This window comes from Melospiza georgiana, chromosome Z (genome assembly GCF_028018845.1).
Source record: "Melospiza georgiana isolate bMelGeo1 chromosome Z, bMelGeo1.pri, whole genome shotgun sequence".
Classification (NCBI taxonomy): domain Eukaryota; kingdom Metazoa; phylum Chordata; class Aves; order Passeriformes; family Passerellidae; genus Melospiza; species Melospiza georgiana.
In genome coordinates this window covers 63,594,833-63,613,606 of record NC_080465.1, presented here as the reverse complement: position 1 = coordinate 63,613,606, position 18,774 = coordinate 63,594,833, and the positions used below count along the sequence as shown (strand labels likewise).

At 38.5% G+C, this 18,774-nt stretch overlaps 1 protein-coding gene across 1 annotated transcript; it reads left to right on the top strand.

The window, feature by feature from the left end:
• Positions 1 to 71: 71 nt before the first annotated feature.
• Positions 72 to 18,712, top strand: ABHD17B (abhydrolase domain containing 17B, depalmitoylase). The gene is made up of 4 exons (XM_058043744.1): positions 72 to 220; positions 5,965 to 6,439; positions 16,573 to 16,752; positions 17,197 to 18,712. Exons 2-4 carry the CDS (start codon positions 5,973 to 5,975, stop codon positions 17,414 to 17,416), a joined length of 867 nt encoding a protein of 288 aa, XP_057899727.1. The 5' UTR covers positions 72 to 220; positions 5,965 to 5,972; the 3' UTR covers positions 17,417 to 18,712.
• Positions 18,713 to 18,774: the final 62 nt, after the last annotated feature.

Genomic DNA, 18,774 nt, shown 5'->3' with positions numbered 1-18,774 from the left:
CCCGCGCCGGTGCAGTCTGCGGGCGAGGCGAGGCCGGCGCCGCTCCGGAGGCTGCGCGGGGCGGGCTCAGCGCTGCCAGGGCCGCGCGTTCTCCGGCCGGGGCCGGGGCGCTGACGGCCGCCTCCCGCCGCGCCGTTACTCAGCACAGTCGGTGTCCCCACGGCCCGCCGACCCGGCAGTCGGGAGAGAGCGGGGCCGCCGAGCGGAGCGCCAGGTGCAGGTAGGGACTGTCCTCCCTCGGCGTTGTGGGGATGGACGGTGTGCGGGTGACCCGCTGCCGCGGCGTGAGGGCGAGTTGTTTCCCCCTCGCGGCTCCGTCCGTGTCTCTTGCCCGGCTCGGACCCGCGGCCCGTCCGCGCCGCCTGGCGCAGGCGTGTGGCGGCCCCTGGGGCGAGCGGAAGGGCCCGCGGCCGCCACCGGCGTTGCCTCGGAGAGGCGGGCGGCGCGGCTTCGGTCTGCGGCACGAACCGGGCGGAGTGCTGCCGACCCCGCGTGCCTCCTGCCCGCGTCCCTGTGTCGCTGGGCTCGGGGGTCTCTGGGGGTGTCGCCTGCCTCGGGGTGCCCGGGTGCTGTCCGGTGCTCCCGTCTCCGTGGTCTTGCCCTGGACTCCGTTGTTGGAAACGGGCGCCCTGACTTGTGACACGCGTGTTGAAGTCTGGCTTTTCGGGCTCTGAACTTTGAGTCACTGCTTTGAGTCACTGCTGAGAACTTCCGCGGAGCCCTTTTCAGATTCGGACACCTGAGGAGTTAATTTAGTTCCCGCCAGCCTGGTTAAATTTATTCCTTCAGCTTCTGCTGTAGAGGGTGGAAGTGACGCTGGCCTCAACATTGCTCTCAGGTATTATTAATATAAAAATTTAAAGTATTTGGTCAGCAACTAACTAGGAAAGTTCATGGCTGCGGAAATCAGAGTAGAAGTACCTGGGCGCAGAGCGGCGTTGAGGGCGGAGCTCGGTGCTGGTGGCCGGCCGGCCTGAGCCGGGACACCGGGACACCGGGCCGGGACACCGCGGGTCCTCAGCGCCAGCCACCGGCGGGTGCCTTCAGCAGGGCAGCTCCGGGGGCAGACGCTTGCTTAGAGCATGCAAGGCATTATGTAATCGGCTTAATCCCGCAGTTGTCTATCTGGAGCCTTTAGAGGTTTCGTTTGTTCTTCGGTTGATAAAGAATGTCTGGATTTTTCAGTTAATGTTTCCTGGATTCCCTTTCTTTTTTCAGCTGAGGCCTTAGGTTTTGATATACACAAAGTAACCAGCAGAGGATAAATAAATTATATGTGTTAAAATAGATAGAATTTGTAAGACTAGAAGGATTGTTTATTTGTTTAGAATCAAATTAACCAAGGTAAAGTTTTGGTTTGATCAGGCTTCTCTGTTTTCATGTAGCCTACTTTGTCCTTTGAAAATTATCTTAAACACTTACTTCACATATTTCTTAATATAGCTTTTTCATAATTGAACATACTTTGTGTTGTTTTCTGGACTTACTGCATATTCTTTCTTAATATTCTCTTAATCCTTTTATGTGGTACTGAATCAGACACTAATGATTTCTTTTTCTCTGAACATTTTGTTGCTTTAACTGTTGGACTAGTTAAAGGATGTTCATGTAGTTCTGTTCCATTTCTAATATTACACAGGTGTTGAAATAAATGTCGGTACTTCAGTAGTAGCTTGAACTCAAGTTCTTATTGCATTGTGCTCGATGGAAGTGTGAGGAAAAATGCTTTAGAATTTCTTGTTTCAGCAGTAGATAATGAACAATAAAGATGAAAAAAAACCCTAATCAAACAACAAACCCTCAACCAAAATACACACATATACAAAAAAAAAACAAACAACCAAACCAAAACAAACCACCAAACAAAAAAACCAGACAAATAAAAAAAGCCCCCAACAATTTGAATATCTTGCCCGTTATGGTTTGAACAACACTTAAAGTTCCAAACCAGCAGCTATATTTATGAGTTTGACTTTGTTCTTGTGAATAGTTCCCATGAAGTCGGCAATTTAATTTAAATAAACAGTTAGAATAATTTCTATTTAATGTAAATATAAGATTTCTAGATAAGTGTTTGCAAGGTTGGACTGGTTTTGAGACAAATACATAGCGAAGTATTCAAAGATGTGAATAATAGGTTCCACTGTCTTGTTATTATGTACAAAGAGATAGGAGGACAGGAATAAATTCTTATGTGAAAAAATTACATTTGTGTTATCCTAGGAAGCACAAGATAAATACTTGAGGTGTTCTTTAAGATTAAATAGACATTTTCCCACTTCTGTCAGCCTTTATGAAAAGGCTAATTGCCACAGAATGAATTGAAATCACTGCCTGTGGGCAATTTTACATTTGCAATTTTATATGTTAAATCTTTATTCATAAGAGAGTTAAAGAGATAAAATTGATAAAATGCTCTTGCTTTCTTTTTAAAAGCTATCCCAGAAGGGATAAGTAGTATAGTTTGGGTCTGTTTTATTTCTTAGCCTTTATTGCTGCAATAGAAAAGCTTTTTGCAGTTTCTTCTATAGAATTTTCATACTTATTTACTAAAAATGCAGTATAATTTTAAAGGGGGTGTATATTTCTTTATCGTATTCTTTTTGTTGTTAGTATATTTTACCATCTGTATGAACTGTGTTTGCAGAACAGCCCTGGCATTTTTATTACTACTGAGATGTCAAGTAGAAGGTGAGATAGTTGTGTTGTTGGGGTGTGTTGCTCTCAGGATCTGATTATGCTGTAATGAGCACAGAGATTTACATCATACATGCTCAGAAGGTGTTAGACTATACCTTAGGTATTCACAGCATATCTTAGTCAAATGAGTCCCATTAAAGTTACTCATCTGTACTTGTGGAACCATATGCTTAAATTAATCTAGTCAGAGTTGTTTTTGCCTCAGCTTCACTAAGAATCCAGATAAAGCACACATCCAGCTTATTCACACTCTCATGTGAATACAATCCATCACAGTGAAAGACAAACCAGTTCCAGTATAATAGAAACATTGTTTGTATTTAGTTGGAGCTGTTCTCCTGTGGAAGTTCAGTAGGTGTTTTGTATCAAATTGGTTCAGTTAGTGACCTGCTGGTTGTCTTGGGTCTTCTGAATGAAGAAAGTAGCATGTGTTTGTTTTAAAGAAGAGAGTTGTTATTAACCATGATTTAGTTGGAGAATGAATCAGAATCTTTTGTTTCAGTTGGCATATTTTCCATTGGATTAAAAGATCAATACATGAAGCCTGCATTAGTCTAGCACAGGGGAGGAATAATACTTCATCTGCTGTCTTCAGCATGTCATTTGCCATATCTGGTGATAACCCATTTTTTGCACATTTACACTATGTTGGGGACATTACCACCACATCAGCTAATTCACTGTGGTTTTCTGCTGTACTGCCCTGTGTGTGAATCCTGCAGGCCAGTTTCCAGTCTTCTGAAATTACTTGGGTAAATAGCAAATATTTTATGAGTGAGATCATATTTGTAGTGTTTCTGGGCTGTTTATACTTTCAAATAATGTAAACTCCTGTTCTAATTCTTTCTGACAAGGGGATTTGGAAGAAATGAGAAATTCTGTAGTTCTCATTACATGCTGGTAAGAGTGCAGTCTGCTATTCCTGGGCAAAACAAACTATTTGTATCTCACTTTTGGAGATAAAAATTCTTTTAAATTTTTCCCAAAAAATAATAGCCATCCCCTTAGAATAAAATATAATATCTAACTTCACCTTCAGCGTTTCTGTACAGGTGGGAAAACTCACTCAGAATAGATCCATTTAATAGTTTCTGATAGAAATAGAAGTGATTTTGAATATTGTGTTATAAGTACTTGGAAAAAAAGCATGTTGAGACTGGACTGTGAAGATGAACTCCTTAGGTCAAGGTGAAAGAAGTTGCTTCTTTGGTGCTCATAATTACAAAAGAAGTGAGGAAGGAACAAATAGACACCACCACCACCCCACAAAACAGTAGGATTTTTACTTTGCATAAGACAATCTAAACCTTTTGCTAATAGTTTGACTTCCTCCATAGACTCCTTCCACTTGTGGGTATAACTGAAACTTAATGTTCACATTATCTCATCTGACAGAGGTGAGTTATTCCATATTTGAGCGACTACTTGTGCTGAAACACAATATTATTGTTACTTCAGTTATTAGGAATATGGTCCTTTATCCAGGATCTTCTTTAAGAGCCTATCTACTTTCTTAAGGGAGCTGATCAGTACTTCCCGCCATGTCCTCTAAATTGGAAGTGTTGATCTCCCATGTCTAAACCTCTGTGGTTTCCCTCTGTTTTGAAGAAAACTAGAGACCTGGGTGAAAAACCTTAGCTGCGGCAGCCTCTTATTTTTTGTGATATTCCATGAATGCTTGTGTGTTTGTCAGACTGTCTCACTGTGCCTGGTTTTGCTGCTCTAAAAGTATGCTCCATGTAACATTGTTTGCAGTATGCTTTCATACTGTACCACCAGCAAGAGACCATTCACACATCCAAAAATACGGATAGTTGTTCTGTGACACATGTTAAAGTGTTTTTGCAGCACTGTCCTTGAAGTTTCTTTAAAAAGAAATTTATACATGAAAACTATGCTTCTGTACAAATTTAAGGACAAAATTTGAAATAGCTAAATATTGTTAGGTGTCACAGTTAGCAGTAAGATTTTAGTGTTGGATGACCCAAATACTTCTGGAGCAGCATGATACGGTAGACAACTGAAATCTGCTTGTTTTGTAGCTTGAGTCAAAGTCAGTGTGTGAAATTGTAAGTGTTCATGTTCACAGGGAACTGTCAGGAGATGAACTTGGGACATGTTGGTAGATCTGGTATGAAAAAGTTGTTTAATTTAAGATGAAACGTCAGATGCCTTAACTCAAGGAAAGTAGAGTAAATGGTTATCTTTGGTGTGCTGGTTTCCAGCACAGTACTTGTCAAATTTCATTGCTCTTCTTATCTCTGAGAAAAAGTATTGCCGCAACAAAAGATTTCCCCCCACTCCCTTCTCACTGGTATAAATTAAGAGAAACACAAGGTCTATTTTAAGGGCAACTCTATCTTTACCTATCTTGCTTTAGGTATAGGTGTGTTTATCTTTTTTTTTCCTCCCCCTCACCACTATTAAAACTAATGCTTTGAATTGGTGCTATAGATTATGCTGGTTTAACAAATATTTGTGATAGAGGATTTAGTTAGGGAGATGTTTCTTGAAGCATGTCAAAAAAACCCCACCAATTGTGTCATTTATACAATCCCAATTCGTATGGGCAATACAGCTAAGAACTTCTTTGAAGGTTTTCAAAATATTTATGTCGGCAAGTATGAGGAGTGAAGATAAGTTTATGGCTACATTTTTGTGTACCAAAGCTCTAGAGTGTTTGCTAACCCAGAAGCATCATCTTGTTTTGTCTTCTATGTTTTGACCTTCATGCACCCTTCATATTTCTGATAGTGCTTGCAGGAGCCCATAGCCAGTGATTGCAATTATTTTCTTTGTATTTAGGAGATGCTGTAGTGACTTTTAGCTTCAGAAATCTGCATAACCTTAGTATGCTGCAACTCGGCAACATACTTTAATTGTTCTTTTATCATGTATGTATTTGTCAATGGGAAGAACGTTTTTCTTAATGTCTTAAGATGAGGAACTTCATTTCCGCCAAAGAAAGTTGAAAACAAATGCTTGTTCCTTCTCTGGGTAATGATGTTTTACTTTTGATATCTGGCAGTGCTTTAGAGTTATCACTCCCCTTTACTAATATATCCATTGTGAAATAACTAATAATATAAAATTGAATATTATACAGAAATATACATATATGGATTTAAGTCTTTGTTGTGTTAAATGTTCAGAAGTTATGCATTATTTCCTAGAGATACTGTGTTCACTTTTTTTTTTGTAAGTTGGATTTTTTAATGTCAGATTGTACCTGGAAACTGATACTATTCTCTCTTCCCATTTCAGACTAGAAGATGAATAATCTTTCCTTTAGTGAACTGTGTTGCCTGTTCTGTTGTCCACCATGCCCAGGGAAAATTGCCTCTAAGCTGGCATTCTTACCTCCTGATCCCACATACACACTGATGTGTGATGAGAGTGGCAGTCGCTGGACTTTGCATCTCTCAGAGCGAGCAGACTGGCAATATTCTTCCAGGGAAAAAGATGCCATTGAGTGCTTCATGACTAGAACATGTAAAGGCAACAGGATTGCCTGTATGTTCGTGCGTTGCTCACCTAACGCCAAGTACACTTTGCTCTTCTCACATGGAAATGCTGTTGACCTGGGTCAGATGAGCAGCTTTTATATAGGACTGGGTTCACGCATTAATTGCAACATATTCTCCTATGATTATTCTGGATATGGCGCAAGTTCTGGGAAGCCTACGGAGAAGAATCTCTATGCTGACATTGATGCTGCTTGGGTGGCTCTTAGAACAAGGTAAGACATTAGTTGCCATTTTTCTTTTACAGCATTCTTGTCAAATGGTTTTATTTCACATGCATTGGTAGTTGAAACAGCAGTGCTGTGATTTAGAATTAGTGGATTCATATCCAGGCTGACTGGTGGTGCCTGATGTTGAAGGCATTGTCAGTATTAAGCAGGATCAGTATATATTACTTACCTACTGGAAAAATTGAAATGGAATTAAATTTAATAAGCTGTGGTCTAGTCTTGAACAAGTAGAGTATCTTCCTTATTGTCATAGTTTGGAATCTTCTCAGCTGCAAAATTTAAAAAATTGAGAAAAGCCTCTAATAATTGATACCTCAGTGATTAACCCACTATTGTGAGAAAATGCAGGTTGTTTCTTCAGATAATTTCCATCACCTACTTTTTCTGTAGGGAGGGGCAGAGTAAAAGCTGGTACAAGAGAACTTGGTGAGACTCTTATTTCTGTGTGGTGTTGATATCACCTTTGTTTCAGCATTCTGACTAGCAGCTACAGCATTTCCAAAGAGAAAACATCTTTTTGCTTTATATAGAAAGCTAGCTTCACAAAACATAATGTGTGGGAGAGTTTGTAACAGATCTGTGTAAATACCTTATGGTGGGAACAAAAAAAGAGGGATTTCGAGCAGTGGTGTTAACTCAAGCAGAATAAAAATGGACAAGAAAAAAATACAAATGGAAAGATGTTATTTCAGTGATTTCTGTGTTCTAAGCCTCTGGTTTTGTGGGACATAAAATAGCAAAATGAAAGACTGTGAATGTATTCACTGATATAAGTGAGAATCCTACAGAATCCTGCACCAAATATGTGCAGCTTCTCTAATTTGAGAGCAATTTTCACTATAATTTTTTCCATTTAGCTCAATAGTCTTCTCATGGTTACAAATACCCAGACGATAAATACTACTTTTAAAATAGTATTCTATCATAAGAATAACTGCCCACCAGAAAATCCCAGTACACTGTGTATTTCATATCAAAAAGGTATAAAAACCTGAAATGTGTTGTTGCAGCTCAGTCATTGCAACTTGAGCATCCTGTTTAATAATTATAGTATCAGGGATTTGACTTAGTGTAAGGGCATGTGGGCTTTAAATCCTGGATCCTGGTTATTGTCACAGTGAGTTTAGAACTTCATCAATGTGGTATTAATGAGCAGATTACCCTCTTCAGTGCTTTAAATACACATTTAGTCTTGCACTCATTTTACGTTACAACAATAGTATGATTTCAAAGAAGCATATGTTATTCATGTATTAAATAGGGAAAAAGCTTATTATCATAAACCTCATTCAACTGCAGGAGACAGGTTTTCAGCTTCATCTATTCAAAAACATGCATACTAGGTTGTTGGATTACCTTTTGGTGTTTATTTTTATTGCAATGGAAAGTTGAGATATGGCTGTTCCATAAGCCAAAAGCTGCAACAGGTGCACTGTTAACCATGGTTTGTAGCTGGTAGGTGATTAGCTATAACATTTACCAAAAACATAATGTGGTTTGTGAGCAATTTGGAAGACAGTCTGAACTATTTAAATGTGACAGAAAATGGAAGAGAACTAGATGGTGAAACATAATACTTTATGTCAGTTTACAGGCTCTGTTTTATAAACTAATTTGTAATTATTGTTTCTTCTTCCTCGTAATGAATGTCTGAATATAAAATCTGCAAAGAAATGTGATTACAATTTGAATTCTCACCACTATTCTTAAGCAATGAAGTGTATTTTCTCTAAACAAATAAGATTGTTCATAATTGATAGGACACAGGCTAATGGCTTTAAAGTGAAAGAAGGCAGATTGAGATTAGATATAAGAAATAAATTCTTTTCTGTTAGGGTGATAAAGCACAGGAACAAATTGCCAGAGAAGCTGCCACAAGTAGAACCAGTTGTCCAGAGAAATTGTGGTCAACTTCCCCATCCCAGGAAGTGTTCAAGTTGTGGTTGAATGGAACTTTCAGCAGATTGATCTAGTGGAAAGTATCCCTGCCCATGGCAGGGAAGGTGGAATTAAAGGGTGTTTAAAGGTCCCTTACCCCAACTATTCTGTGATTGTAATGTTTTATATACGTATGCTCATTTGTCAGCAGACATTGTTGGGGAGACCTCTAAACATATCTTTTATAAGATATTCTTATGTTTAAGAATGACCTCATCTTGGTCCCTTTTTTTTGTCTGCCTTTTTTTTTATTATTGTTTCACCTCCTGTAGCAATTAGGTAATTCTGTAGAGTGTATGAAGTTTCAGTTGGTTTGCTCAACTTCATGTGTGTGAATTTCACACGCATGAACTGAATTTGGTCTACTGCTGAAAAAGAGGTTGGTATTACCAGTTACACCTGTAGTACTTAAAATAGCTTTCCAATTGGCTGACGTGGTCTCATCCTTGTATCTGAATGCTGGATGTATCGGGGGAAGTTCAGCACTTGACTCTGGATATACTAAGTCACAGTTTGGTTATCCAGCTGTGGTGTTCTCTTGAGCCGTGAGACAGTGCTCAGCTGTGTTAAAATACTCAATGTATATCTGAAGCTGCTTTCATAGCCTAGCTTCTTCTGTCAGTTTCACGTTGGTACAGTCTTTAACGTTTATAACTAATTCTGCAAAAACAAAGTAATTCAATGGTTTGTTTGCAGGATTAATGTGAGTATAGCTGTGACTCCTTGGGAATTCTTGTTGATGAAATGAGATAAGAAAGGATCAGAAAGTTTTAAACTCTGTCTCCCAGTTTGTGATGTGATGAAGAAAAGAATGGAGAAGTTACCTTCAGAGTTTGATCACAGCCATAGCTCCCTGCACTCCCTGTTCTGAAAAATGAAATCATAGAACCCAACACTGAAAGGTGTTTCTGGGGTAATTGAAATTCTGATGCAGACTTAATTCTACAGTCAACCACTTGTGGTAAAGTCTTGCTAATCTTTATTTAAGATATTAGTGAGAAAATTTAAGATACAAATCTTGTGTCTTGGGAAGGCAATCCACATACTCACCTGTAAATCAGCACAGCTGTCCAGTGGGGACTGGACACCTGGGGTGAAATAGTCTGGAACTCATGCTGAGGGTGATGATGAGATTTTGCTGTGAATATTAATATTCGTGGAAGTGAATACATAAAACTAGTTTGGCAGCCTATCAGAACAGGTAAACAGCAGATGTAGATGATGAGTTGTGTCCCTATTCTTTACCTCCTTTGAAGACGTTAATAGGAAGCAGTCACTACCTATGTGGATGATGGCCATGAGAGAAGGTGGTGTGATTCACTGCCTTCATCAATTTTGGAAAAGTTGTACATTGTTGCATATTCATGTGCATGGGACTGTATAAAAGCTGCAAGTAAGGAGATTCTTTTTCCAGCTGTCATAACTACCAAGTGTTGAAATGCCAAGAGTCACTTTGGGATACGCCTATTTTCTGCTGTTCTGGTCTCTGAAGGCCTTTGATGACACCCTAGCAAGGGTGGAAAGGTTTAACCAGCCCCAGGCAAATGCAGGGCAAGTGGCACTCATTCAGAAACCTCTGAAGATGTGCCAGGTTGCCTCATGACCAGATTTACCTGTAAGAAGCGAAACAGCCCTTTCATTGTTGCTTATCATGGACTGCATAATAATTGAAAAATTAAAGGGTAAGTTTCACCATCAGACAATGTGTCAAAGTGGACAGAATGTCCATAAATTGAACAGCCAGGTATAGGAATAATACTGTCTCTTCAGATGTTGACCAAAATTGTTCATTTCACAATTCATAAACTACTTTTTTTTGGTTTTTTTTCATTCAGAAGTAGAAGGGAGGGAGTTCAGCTAGAAGTTGAGGTACTCTAGTTTTATACATTTGGAGGGAAATTGAGGGTATCTTTAAATTGATAGGGAAAAGTAGCTCAATTATTGTGGAAGAGAAATCTTGCCAAATCTTGATGTATTGGTAGCATTTTAAAGTTTAGAAAGGCCAAACTGTGAGAGAGGCAAAGAAGGTGCAGTTTGTTGATATAATGTGGACAATGGGTTTGCCTCTCATAAAACTTAGTTCCTTTTTTCTTCTTCCTTTGTAAAATACTGTATGCGCAAGAAGGGGGATGCCTGCATCATTTGAGGAAGCGCTGTGTGCTCCTGAATTTTATATGTGGCCTAAAATGTTGAGAGCTACAGGTGTGGATGAGGTTCATGCCCTTCGTGTTCTGCAACTTGCAGCTGTAATTTCATGTGTTATGTCCATGATGACAGAAGATTCTGAATGTACATTGAAAATTCCCTCAGTATATTCCCCCTTGTTCCATGTGCCCCAAGTGCTGTGTCGGGTTTCTAAATGTATGTGTTGCAATAGCTTTGCAAACTGTAGCTTCTCTAGAGCATCTAGTGTAAGCCTAAAGAGGTACTATGGAAAATGTACTCTTCTAAGCTTGATCTTATCAATAGTTATTTCATTATTGTAAAGCAATCAAGTCTTCTAGATTAAGAGCAGTAGTTCAGAAGTAAATATAAATTGCTTTGTCTCCCTTATGTATATCTGGAACAAAATGGCAGGTATTTTTAAGAGCCTGACACTGCAGCATGGTAATTTCTGCTAGTATTTGTTTCTTAAAGGTAACTGAAATTAAAAACCAAAAACAAAGGATAAAACCCAAAGAAACAAAAAAATTCTACCTACATTGTCACAGCTAGACATGCATTTTGTAGTTTTCTTATTGCATCATGATAATATGGTAAATATCCACTGAAAATATAAAATAAGGTTAATATCCAATGTTAGTGATGTACATCCAATTAAAGTGTTTAGGGGTTAGACAGAACTTTGAGCAACTTGATTCAGTGAAATATTAATATTACCTCCCTATGGCAAGGGTGTGGACTATACTACATTCCAACCTAAACTGCTCTGTGATTCCATGAAGAGAAAAAGAGAATGGAGGGGCAGAGAAAAGGTGGACCACCAGTAAGATAAGTGTTTAGTAAAGTGCAGGAAAGGTCTTGCTACAAATACAGAAATATCAAAGAAATGGTGAAAAGAGTTTCTGCTAAATCACATGAAGTTCATCACCAAGGGGAAAAAAGAATATTTCATTATTGTTTAGCAGTTCTTTTCCTACCAAAAGCTGAAGAGATCTGGCCAAAAGTGTTCAGGATTGCCTCTTTTACAGAGACCATCTACATCTGGTCAGCAAATATAGGGCCACAGAAAAGAATACTGGCTTCATTAGTGTTATCTTGGGCCCTGGTTCCAGGCACTGGAACAGTCTGGCGCAGTTACAACTCCTTATTGGCTTGCACCTTCCTCACCCAGCAGTGGCATGCTGTTTCCTGCCTGTCCCTGAACACAGGCAGTACAAAGGAGCACTAAAGCTATTGCTCTACTACTCCCAGATAAGGTTTATTTAGTTCCTTTTATTAACTGTTAAAGCCTAATGAGGGGGAATGCATTGCTGAAGCTGCAAATAGGAAAGTGGTTCTTTCTGTTTAGCTATAGTTTAGCTTTGTAGTGACATTAACCTGTGCCTTCAGTGTGGTGACGAGGCAGAAATTCGTAAATGCTCAGACACTCTGTGAGGATGTCAGGAAGCTTACATGAACACAGGTTCTGTGTCAAAACCACTCTTTAGATTCCATCTGCTTTCCAGGCAGGTAACCTTTAACTGTGTGAGCATAAAGGATGAATTGGATGTTGAAAGGAATTGAAATTTCAGCTGCTCTGGGAAAGAGAAAGATGTTGCAGTTAGCCTATAAACTGCAGAAAATATCAAGTTTTGTACCAGGTTCTGCCCAGAATGCCTTGTCCATGAAGAATAGTGCTTTCTTGGCAAAACCAGCACGCTGGTACATCTGTGCATAGCTACTTTTAAGGTTTTCTTCCAAGGTCCTTTTTGGTGATTATGGCTTTAAAAAAAATCCCCAAACCTAAAAACACCCTTCATTACCTTCACCCCCACACTGAAGGTCTGCCTATGCTGACACAGGTTATCTAAGATTACTTGAGTCGACAACAGTGTTTACATTAGTCCTATTATCAACATAATGAGCTTTCAAAGATAGCAACAGTCTTTACATCATGTCTTTGACCTCTTGTAACCAGAGGAACCAGTTGAAGCATATGGCTCTGTAAATGTCATGTTCCCCTTCCTCAGGATGGCCTGTACTTACAAGGCACTGATTAAGAGAATAGTGTTACTGCGACTTTTTCTCTTGATCTGACACTCCTCCTTTGGGAGACCAGGTATGGTCATCTGATAATTTGACACAAAACTTCTTGGAGTTTAACAGACTATGAGTCTGTCAAAAGTAAATTTTATGAGTAGGAAACTTAGAAACATTTACCTTTTCAATATTTTTTCTGTTGTAGATTGTAAAGTGATACTTTTGAGAAATAGCAACAGAGGGACAGTTCATCTCTTTGTTTTTTCTAAATATTTCAGAAGCCTATTACATTGGGTTTGCCTGGTCAAGCTTTGGTAGCAGGGGCCTACAGGGATGCCTTCTCTGAGAAGCTGCCGGAGGCTTCCTCCATTTCTGGCAGAGCCAAGCTCTGTTGGCTCCAAAGATGGCTGTGCTGCTGGCCAAGGCTGGGCCGATTAGAAGTTATGGTAGTGCCTCTGGGATAGCATATTTAAGAAGAAGAAGAAGGGAAAAAGAAATCCTTGCACAGTTGTAAATTCAGCCAGAGAAGAGTGAAAGGAGAACATGTGATGGGAACAGCACTGCAGACACCAGGGTCAGTGGGAAGGACGGGCAGGAGGTGCTCCAGGCACCAGAGGAGCCCCACACCAGAGCAGGGGGTGCCTGAAGGGAGGCCGTGACCCCATGGGAGACCTTGGAGAGAGGAGCGCACGCTGGAGCAGCCTGTCCCTGAGGGACTGCACCCCAGGGTGACCCCATGGAAGAGGGACCCACCCTGCAGCAGTTTGAGGGGGACTGTTGCCTGTGGGACAGATGTCAGACAACAGAGAAGTTTGTGGAGAACCGGCTTCCCATGAGGGGGATGCTGTGGTGAACTGGGGAAGGACTCCTCACCCTGAACAGTGAGAGAAACAACATGGGATGAACTGAGCCTAACTCCCATTCCCTGTGTCCCTGTGCTGCTGGGGGAGAGGGAGAGCTGGGAAGGAGGGAGGCATGAGGGGAAGGTATTTTTAAAGTCTGTTTTACTTCTCATTATCCTGCTATGATTTTGTTAGTAATAAGTTCAATTAATATCTCTACATCTAGAGATGACATTTGATGAACCATCTCTCCCAGTCCTTACCTCAGCCCATGATCTCGTCATTAAATTTTCTCTCCCTGTCCAGCTGTGAAGCGGAATGAAAGAAAGAGCTGCTTTGGTGGGTGCCTGGCATCTAGCCAGGATCAGCCCACTAAACCTTTTCAAGAGGAAAGGGAAGACTGGAATGAGCAGATGTAATCTGTTTTCCAAGCTGCTTGGAGTTTTTTATTTGGGAGGGAGAGTTTGATTATTTAGGTTTCCATCCTACTCAAGCCATAATACTCAGAAGTGTACTTTGAACTACCACTTTGGGTTACTGACTTCTTTAGTTTACTGATTGCAAAGCATGTATTTTCTGGTGGGCACTGTGACGCAAACTATTTGACTGTGATGGAGTAAGGATTACTTTAATCCAGATATTGTAAATGCTTTTCTTGGCTTATTTGTTGTAGCTGTCATTTATCTATCTTGAGGCTGAAAGAATTTGATCAAAAAATATGGGAAAGAATAATGAGAAAGAGAAGAATATATGTTCCGAAATAGAGTTTTTAAGTTGTGCTTTGAATTCCTGTGTAATGGCCTGTATCTTGTAAAACTCAACATTCAAGGAAACCCAAGTGTGGTAATTGGCAAGGTTTATTATTTGAATACTGTTTTATCATAATGTGCTGTGCAAACTCCATGCCATACTAGTGATGCAACATATTAATGCAAGTTTTGTTCAGATTATGTTGGAAGGAGGGAAGGCTGTCCTGTACTTTCATAAGGGACAAATGTGATGTGAATTGAGAGATGAATTGTAAAAGGATAGCACCTAAGTTCTCGGGTGTTTCAGAAGAGATGCAGAAATAATGATGACCTTAGATTTGTCTTTTGTTTCAAAGCTTTCATTTATTTTATTTATGTGTGTTGGAATTTTCAGAAAATCTTGTTAACACTTGAAATTGCTTTTTCTTTGAGAACTGTTGTGAAGGGGCTGTTAGTAGTTCCAGGCTGATGATGAAGAATTAGAGTTTTAGAAGTATTAATTTGATCATGATCTGATTATGACTAAAAACTCTTTCTAGGAAACACTGATAGTGATTTAGTAGTCATGATGTAGCAACATTACTGTGTCAGGCAGAGTCTGCCTCTGTGCTAATACTTTGAAACCTTTTACATTTCACTTTATCAGAACTCAAATAAACATATAAATATTAAATTGATAATTTTAGATGTGAATAGTGGGTTTTATACCAAATTTAGCAAGTTAATGGCATGCCTAATGAGTTCTGCTGCTGATAACATGTAGGTAATACTACAATCTTGAAATTTCCCCAGATGCATATTTTTTTATTAATTGTTTATTATATATAAATGCATATTTTTTATTAATTGTTTATTATATATGAATGCAACTTAGAAAACATTTTTTCTGGCATATTAAGGAGTACTTGTGCATTTGGAGGGAACTGTTTTGTTGGTTGGTAATTTGAATGTCTTGATACACATGAAACACTTTTTTTCCTAATGTTCCTGATCTCTAGTCTCTTAGACTTTACTGATTTTAGTGTTTGGTTACCCATACAGTTATTTACCCATGTTTATAAGATACTTGTGAATTTCTTCCAATCTTCTGCTCCCCTGACTTTACTGGAGATATGCAAAATATAGAAATTTGATAACTTCTTTGTGGCTATGTGTGTTGTTATATAATGTTGACAGAAAATATGCATGCCTTTATTGTAGACAAGGTAACAGGTGCTCTTTCCTATACTTGATTTTCATTCCTTTTAAAGTGGCAAGTGTCAAACCTACCTTCTGCTGTTCCACAGTGACATTAGGCTAGGCTGCTCTTACTGAAAAAGTTGAACAAGTTTTTAATAATGCATGAGAACAATGACTTGGGTTTGGGTTTTTTGGTTTAATTTGGGGGCTTTGGACTTTTTTTAGAGATGATTGGGAGGAGTTTGATTTTTTGGTGTATTTTGTGAGGTTTTGGGAAGGGTAGTTGTTGGTTTTGGGGTTTTTTGTGTATGGGGTTTTCTTGAGTGCAATGTGGTATGCCTTCCTATTCAAGGTACTTGCTTTTCCAAGTTTAGATACACTGCTGCAGTCTGACCTGTGCTAAGAGTCCCTGGTTAGGGGTACAGGGCAGTGGATCAGCTCACTTTGTTTGCAGGCACTGTTCTTGGCCACATTATCGTTCTCTTCAGAGGCTTTTCCCGTGTAACTTGGGCAGCAATTGCTTTTTGCGTTCACACTAATGCTGAAAAATATATTAAAATTACTTGTATGAGTGTCAACTAGATGTTTCTTTTGTTTGCCCCTGTTAATTGCATCTTACTAGGAGGAAGGCTTTGATTTCGATTCTGTTTTCCCTGCTGGGCTGTCTTGCTTGTGGATTAGTTTGATAAGAACAAGCTTCTTGACTATTATGTGGAATGATCAATATCATTATACTGTTCATTGTCAGTATGGGCAAGCTTTAAGTCTCTCTAAATTTATAAGCAACGGACCAGCTTGCAGGTTTTATCAGATAGCAGAAGAGTAAAGCTGACCAAATTTTTGCAGGCTTGATTATGCTTTATGTGATGATAACCAAAGATCTATTAAGGCTCTAATCAGTTTTCTGTTGTAGGTCCACTGGAGTTAAAAGTGAAGACTTTAACAAGCCACACTGCATTCACAAATCTGTATTTAAAAATTTAAATCATTATTCCAATATCATTCAAGCATAGGGAAAAAAAATACTGCAAATAGAGAGTAAATAAATAATTGTGTGTTTTAGTCAGGAATGTCATAAACAAAGTTGCTTGTTCTTCTACCAGCTCCTGTTTCATAGTTGATAGCATTGTGAAAATTTTCGTCTTCAGAAATGCTTTTTTTGCCTTGCTCTGTAGGTTGCGTCTGTTTCACTTTATATGCCACTTTTTAAACATTTCTAATTTTCTAGGTATGGAATTCGCCCTGAAAATGTGATTATATATGGCCAGAGTATAGGAACGGTACCATCTGTGGATCTTGCTGCTAGATATGAAAGTGCTGCTGTAATTCTTCATTCTCCACTGACCTCAGGAATGCGAGTAGCTTTTCCTGATACAAAGAAGACTTACTGCTTTGATGCATTCCCAAAGTAAGTTGTAGGATATTTTTTTTTCAGCATGTATTTTCTCTATAACAGAAGTTCTCAACTAGAGAAACAAGTAGTCTGGCATATTATCTGATATTCTTTTCAAAAGTTTAATAAAAGAATTGGAGAAAAATCAGTGAATAACATTGAAGAGGAGCATTTGATTTGAAGAAGTTTACAAAACTTTGTAAACCTTCTAGGCGCTTTGCATCTCTAATCATTTTAGTGGATATCTGTAAAGTAATTCATTTTCCTGTATATAACATGTAAATAGTTTTAACAAGTAGTTCCGTCCAGTAAATTGTTAGTCTGGGTAACTGTGAGCAAAGTCATTTGCAATATGTTTCTATAATACTAAAAAACTAAGTAAATCTTAACTGAAGAAAATTTTTGTTGTATTTCAGAACTATGCCGTTGTTTTCATAGATATAATCTTTTTCTTTACAGCATTGACAAAATTTCTAAAATAACATCTCCTGTCTTAATAATCCATGGAACTGAAGATGAAGTAATTGACTTTTCACATGGCCTGGCATTATTTGAGCGTTGCCAGAGACCTGTAGAACCACTGTGGGTAGAAGGAGCAGGCCATAATGATGTGGAACTCTATGGACAGTACCTTGAAAGATTAAAACATTTTGTGTCACAGGAGCTGGTGAACTTGTAACTTTCATTGTGTATTTACATGTTTTTTTTTCATTTCACTGCAGAACTGCACACTTTGATAAATATATAACTTAAAACCTGAATGTTGTGTTTTCAAATCATCTTGGTTGCCTTCATTAAATCTACAGGTAATGATTTGTCAACATAATTAATGAAGGTTTTAATGTCAGCATTATAAACTGGAATTACATGATCATGCAGTCAGACTGGCAGTTCGTATTTCTTTGTGTGAGGTTTTTTCTTCTTAGATGTAAAGAAAAAAATCACAAGGAGTACTGTAAGAAAATTTAATTATGTAAAACCAAATGCTGTAAAAGTGTTGCCAAGTGCTTTAGCATATCAAAACCAAGTTTATAAATATTTTTTAAACATCTCAAAGTGTACTGTGACTTACTCTGTTGCACAGGTGTAATTAAAAAACTGACTTCTAAACTGTTGTTCTGTAAAAATGTAATAGCCATGAAATTTGAGCAAATACTAATGTATGTAATGAGAATAAACAGTCACTGGAAATTACTCATGCCCTGTTACAGAGAGAGAGGGGAAAAATAGATATCTTTTCCCATATTTTTTATTTCTTTTGTGCTTAGTTTTCCTTTAGTTATTTTGTACTCATATTATCTATTAGTATTCAGGATTATAAAATGTATCCACTCATGTTCTCAGGAGTCCTAATCTTGCCAGAGTAATTCTACAAATTATCATTGTTGTAATGCAGGTATCATTCACATGATTGCTACTGAGGCCACAAAATACCTCTTTGAAACCAGACTTAAAACCTAGAAGACTTCTTGAACCATGTAGTTTTAAACACTGATTTTCTAGAGCCACTATGTGTGATTAAGAAGAACCTTGAAGTTTATTCAACATTGTAATAAAGAGTTTGCAACATAGCAGTTGTCTGATCAGGCTAATTTTGGATGTTTAGTGTAAAAGCTTATTGTTTTTGAGTATTGTATGGAAATTTTACTAATTGGGCCTCTGTGGGGTGGGAGGAGTGACTAGAAGAGAATAGTGACATTTTTCTATTAACTCATTATAAAATAAACTTAAGTTGCCTTTCCCTTGAATGCATTTTACATGAATAAAACTATGAAAAATAAACTTAATTATATGTGGCCTAATTGTGAACAAAATAATATTCCTACAATACACACTGTGCTTTTAAGGCCTTAAGTAATTTAATTGTTGTGCTTGTTTTTTGTGATTGAGACTATTGTGTACTTAAATGTAGTTTTGAGTATTGTGAAGACTTTGGTTAAGATGTGTTGATTAACAGTAAACAATATTCCACAAACTTGCAGTTTTTTCTTTTTATTCAAAGTAATAGCAGCAGTTGCTTGCAGTATCAAAATACTT

Coding starts and splice junctions, on each gene's coding strand:
- ABHD17B (XM_058043744.1), top strand. CDS start 5,973: ATGAATAATCTTTCCTTTAGTGAACTGTGTTGCCTGTTCTGTTGTCCA. Junction 6,440..16,572: donor TGGGTGGCTCTTAGAACAAG/GTAAGACATTAG, acceptor CTAATTTTCTAG/GTATGGAATTCGCCCTGAAA. Junction 16,753..17,196: donor TGCTTTGATGCATTCCCAAA/GTAAGTTGTAGG, acceptor TTTTCTTTACAG/CATTGACAAAATTTCTAAAA.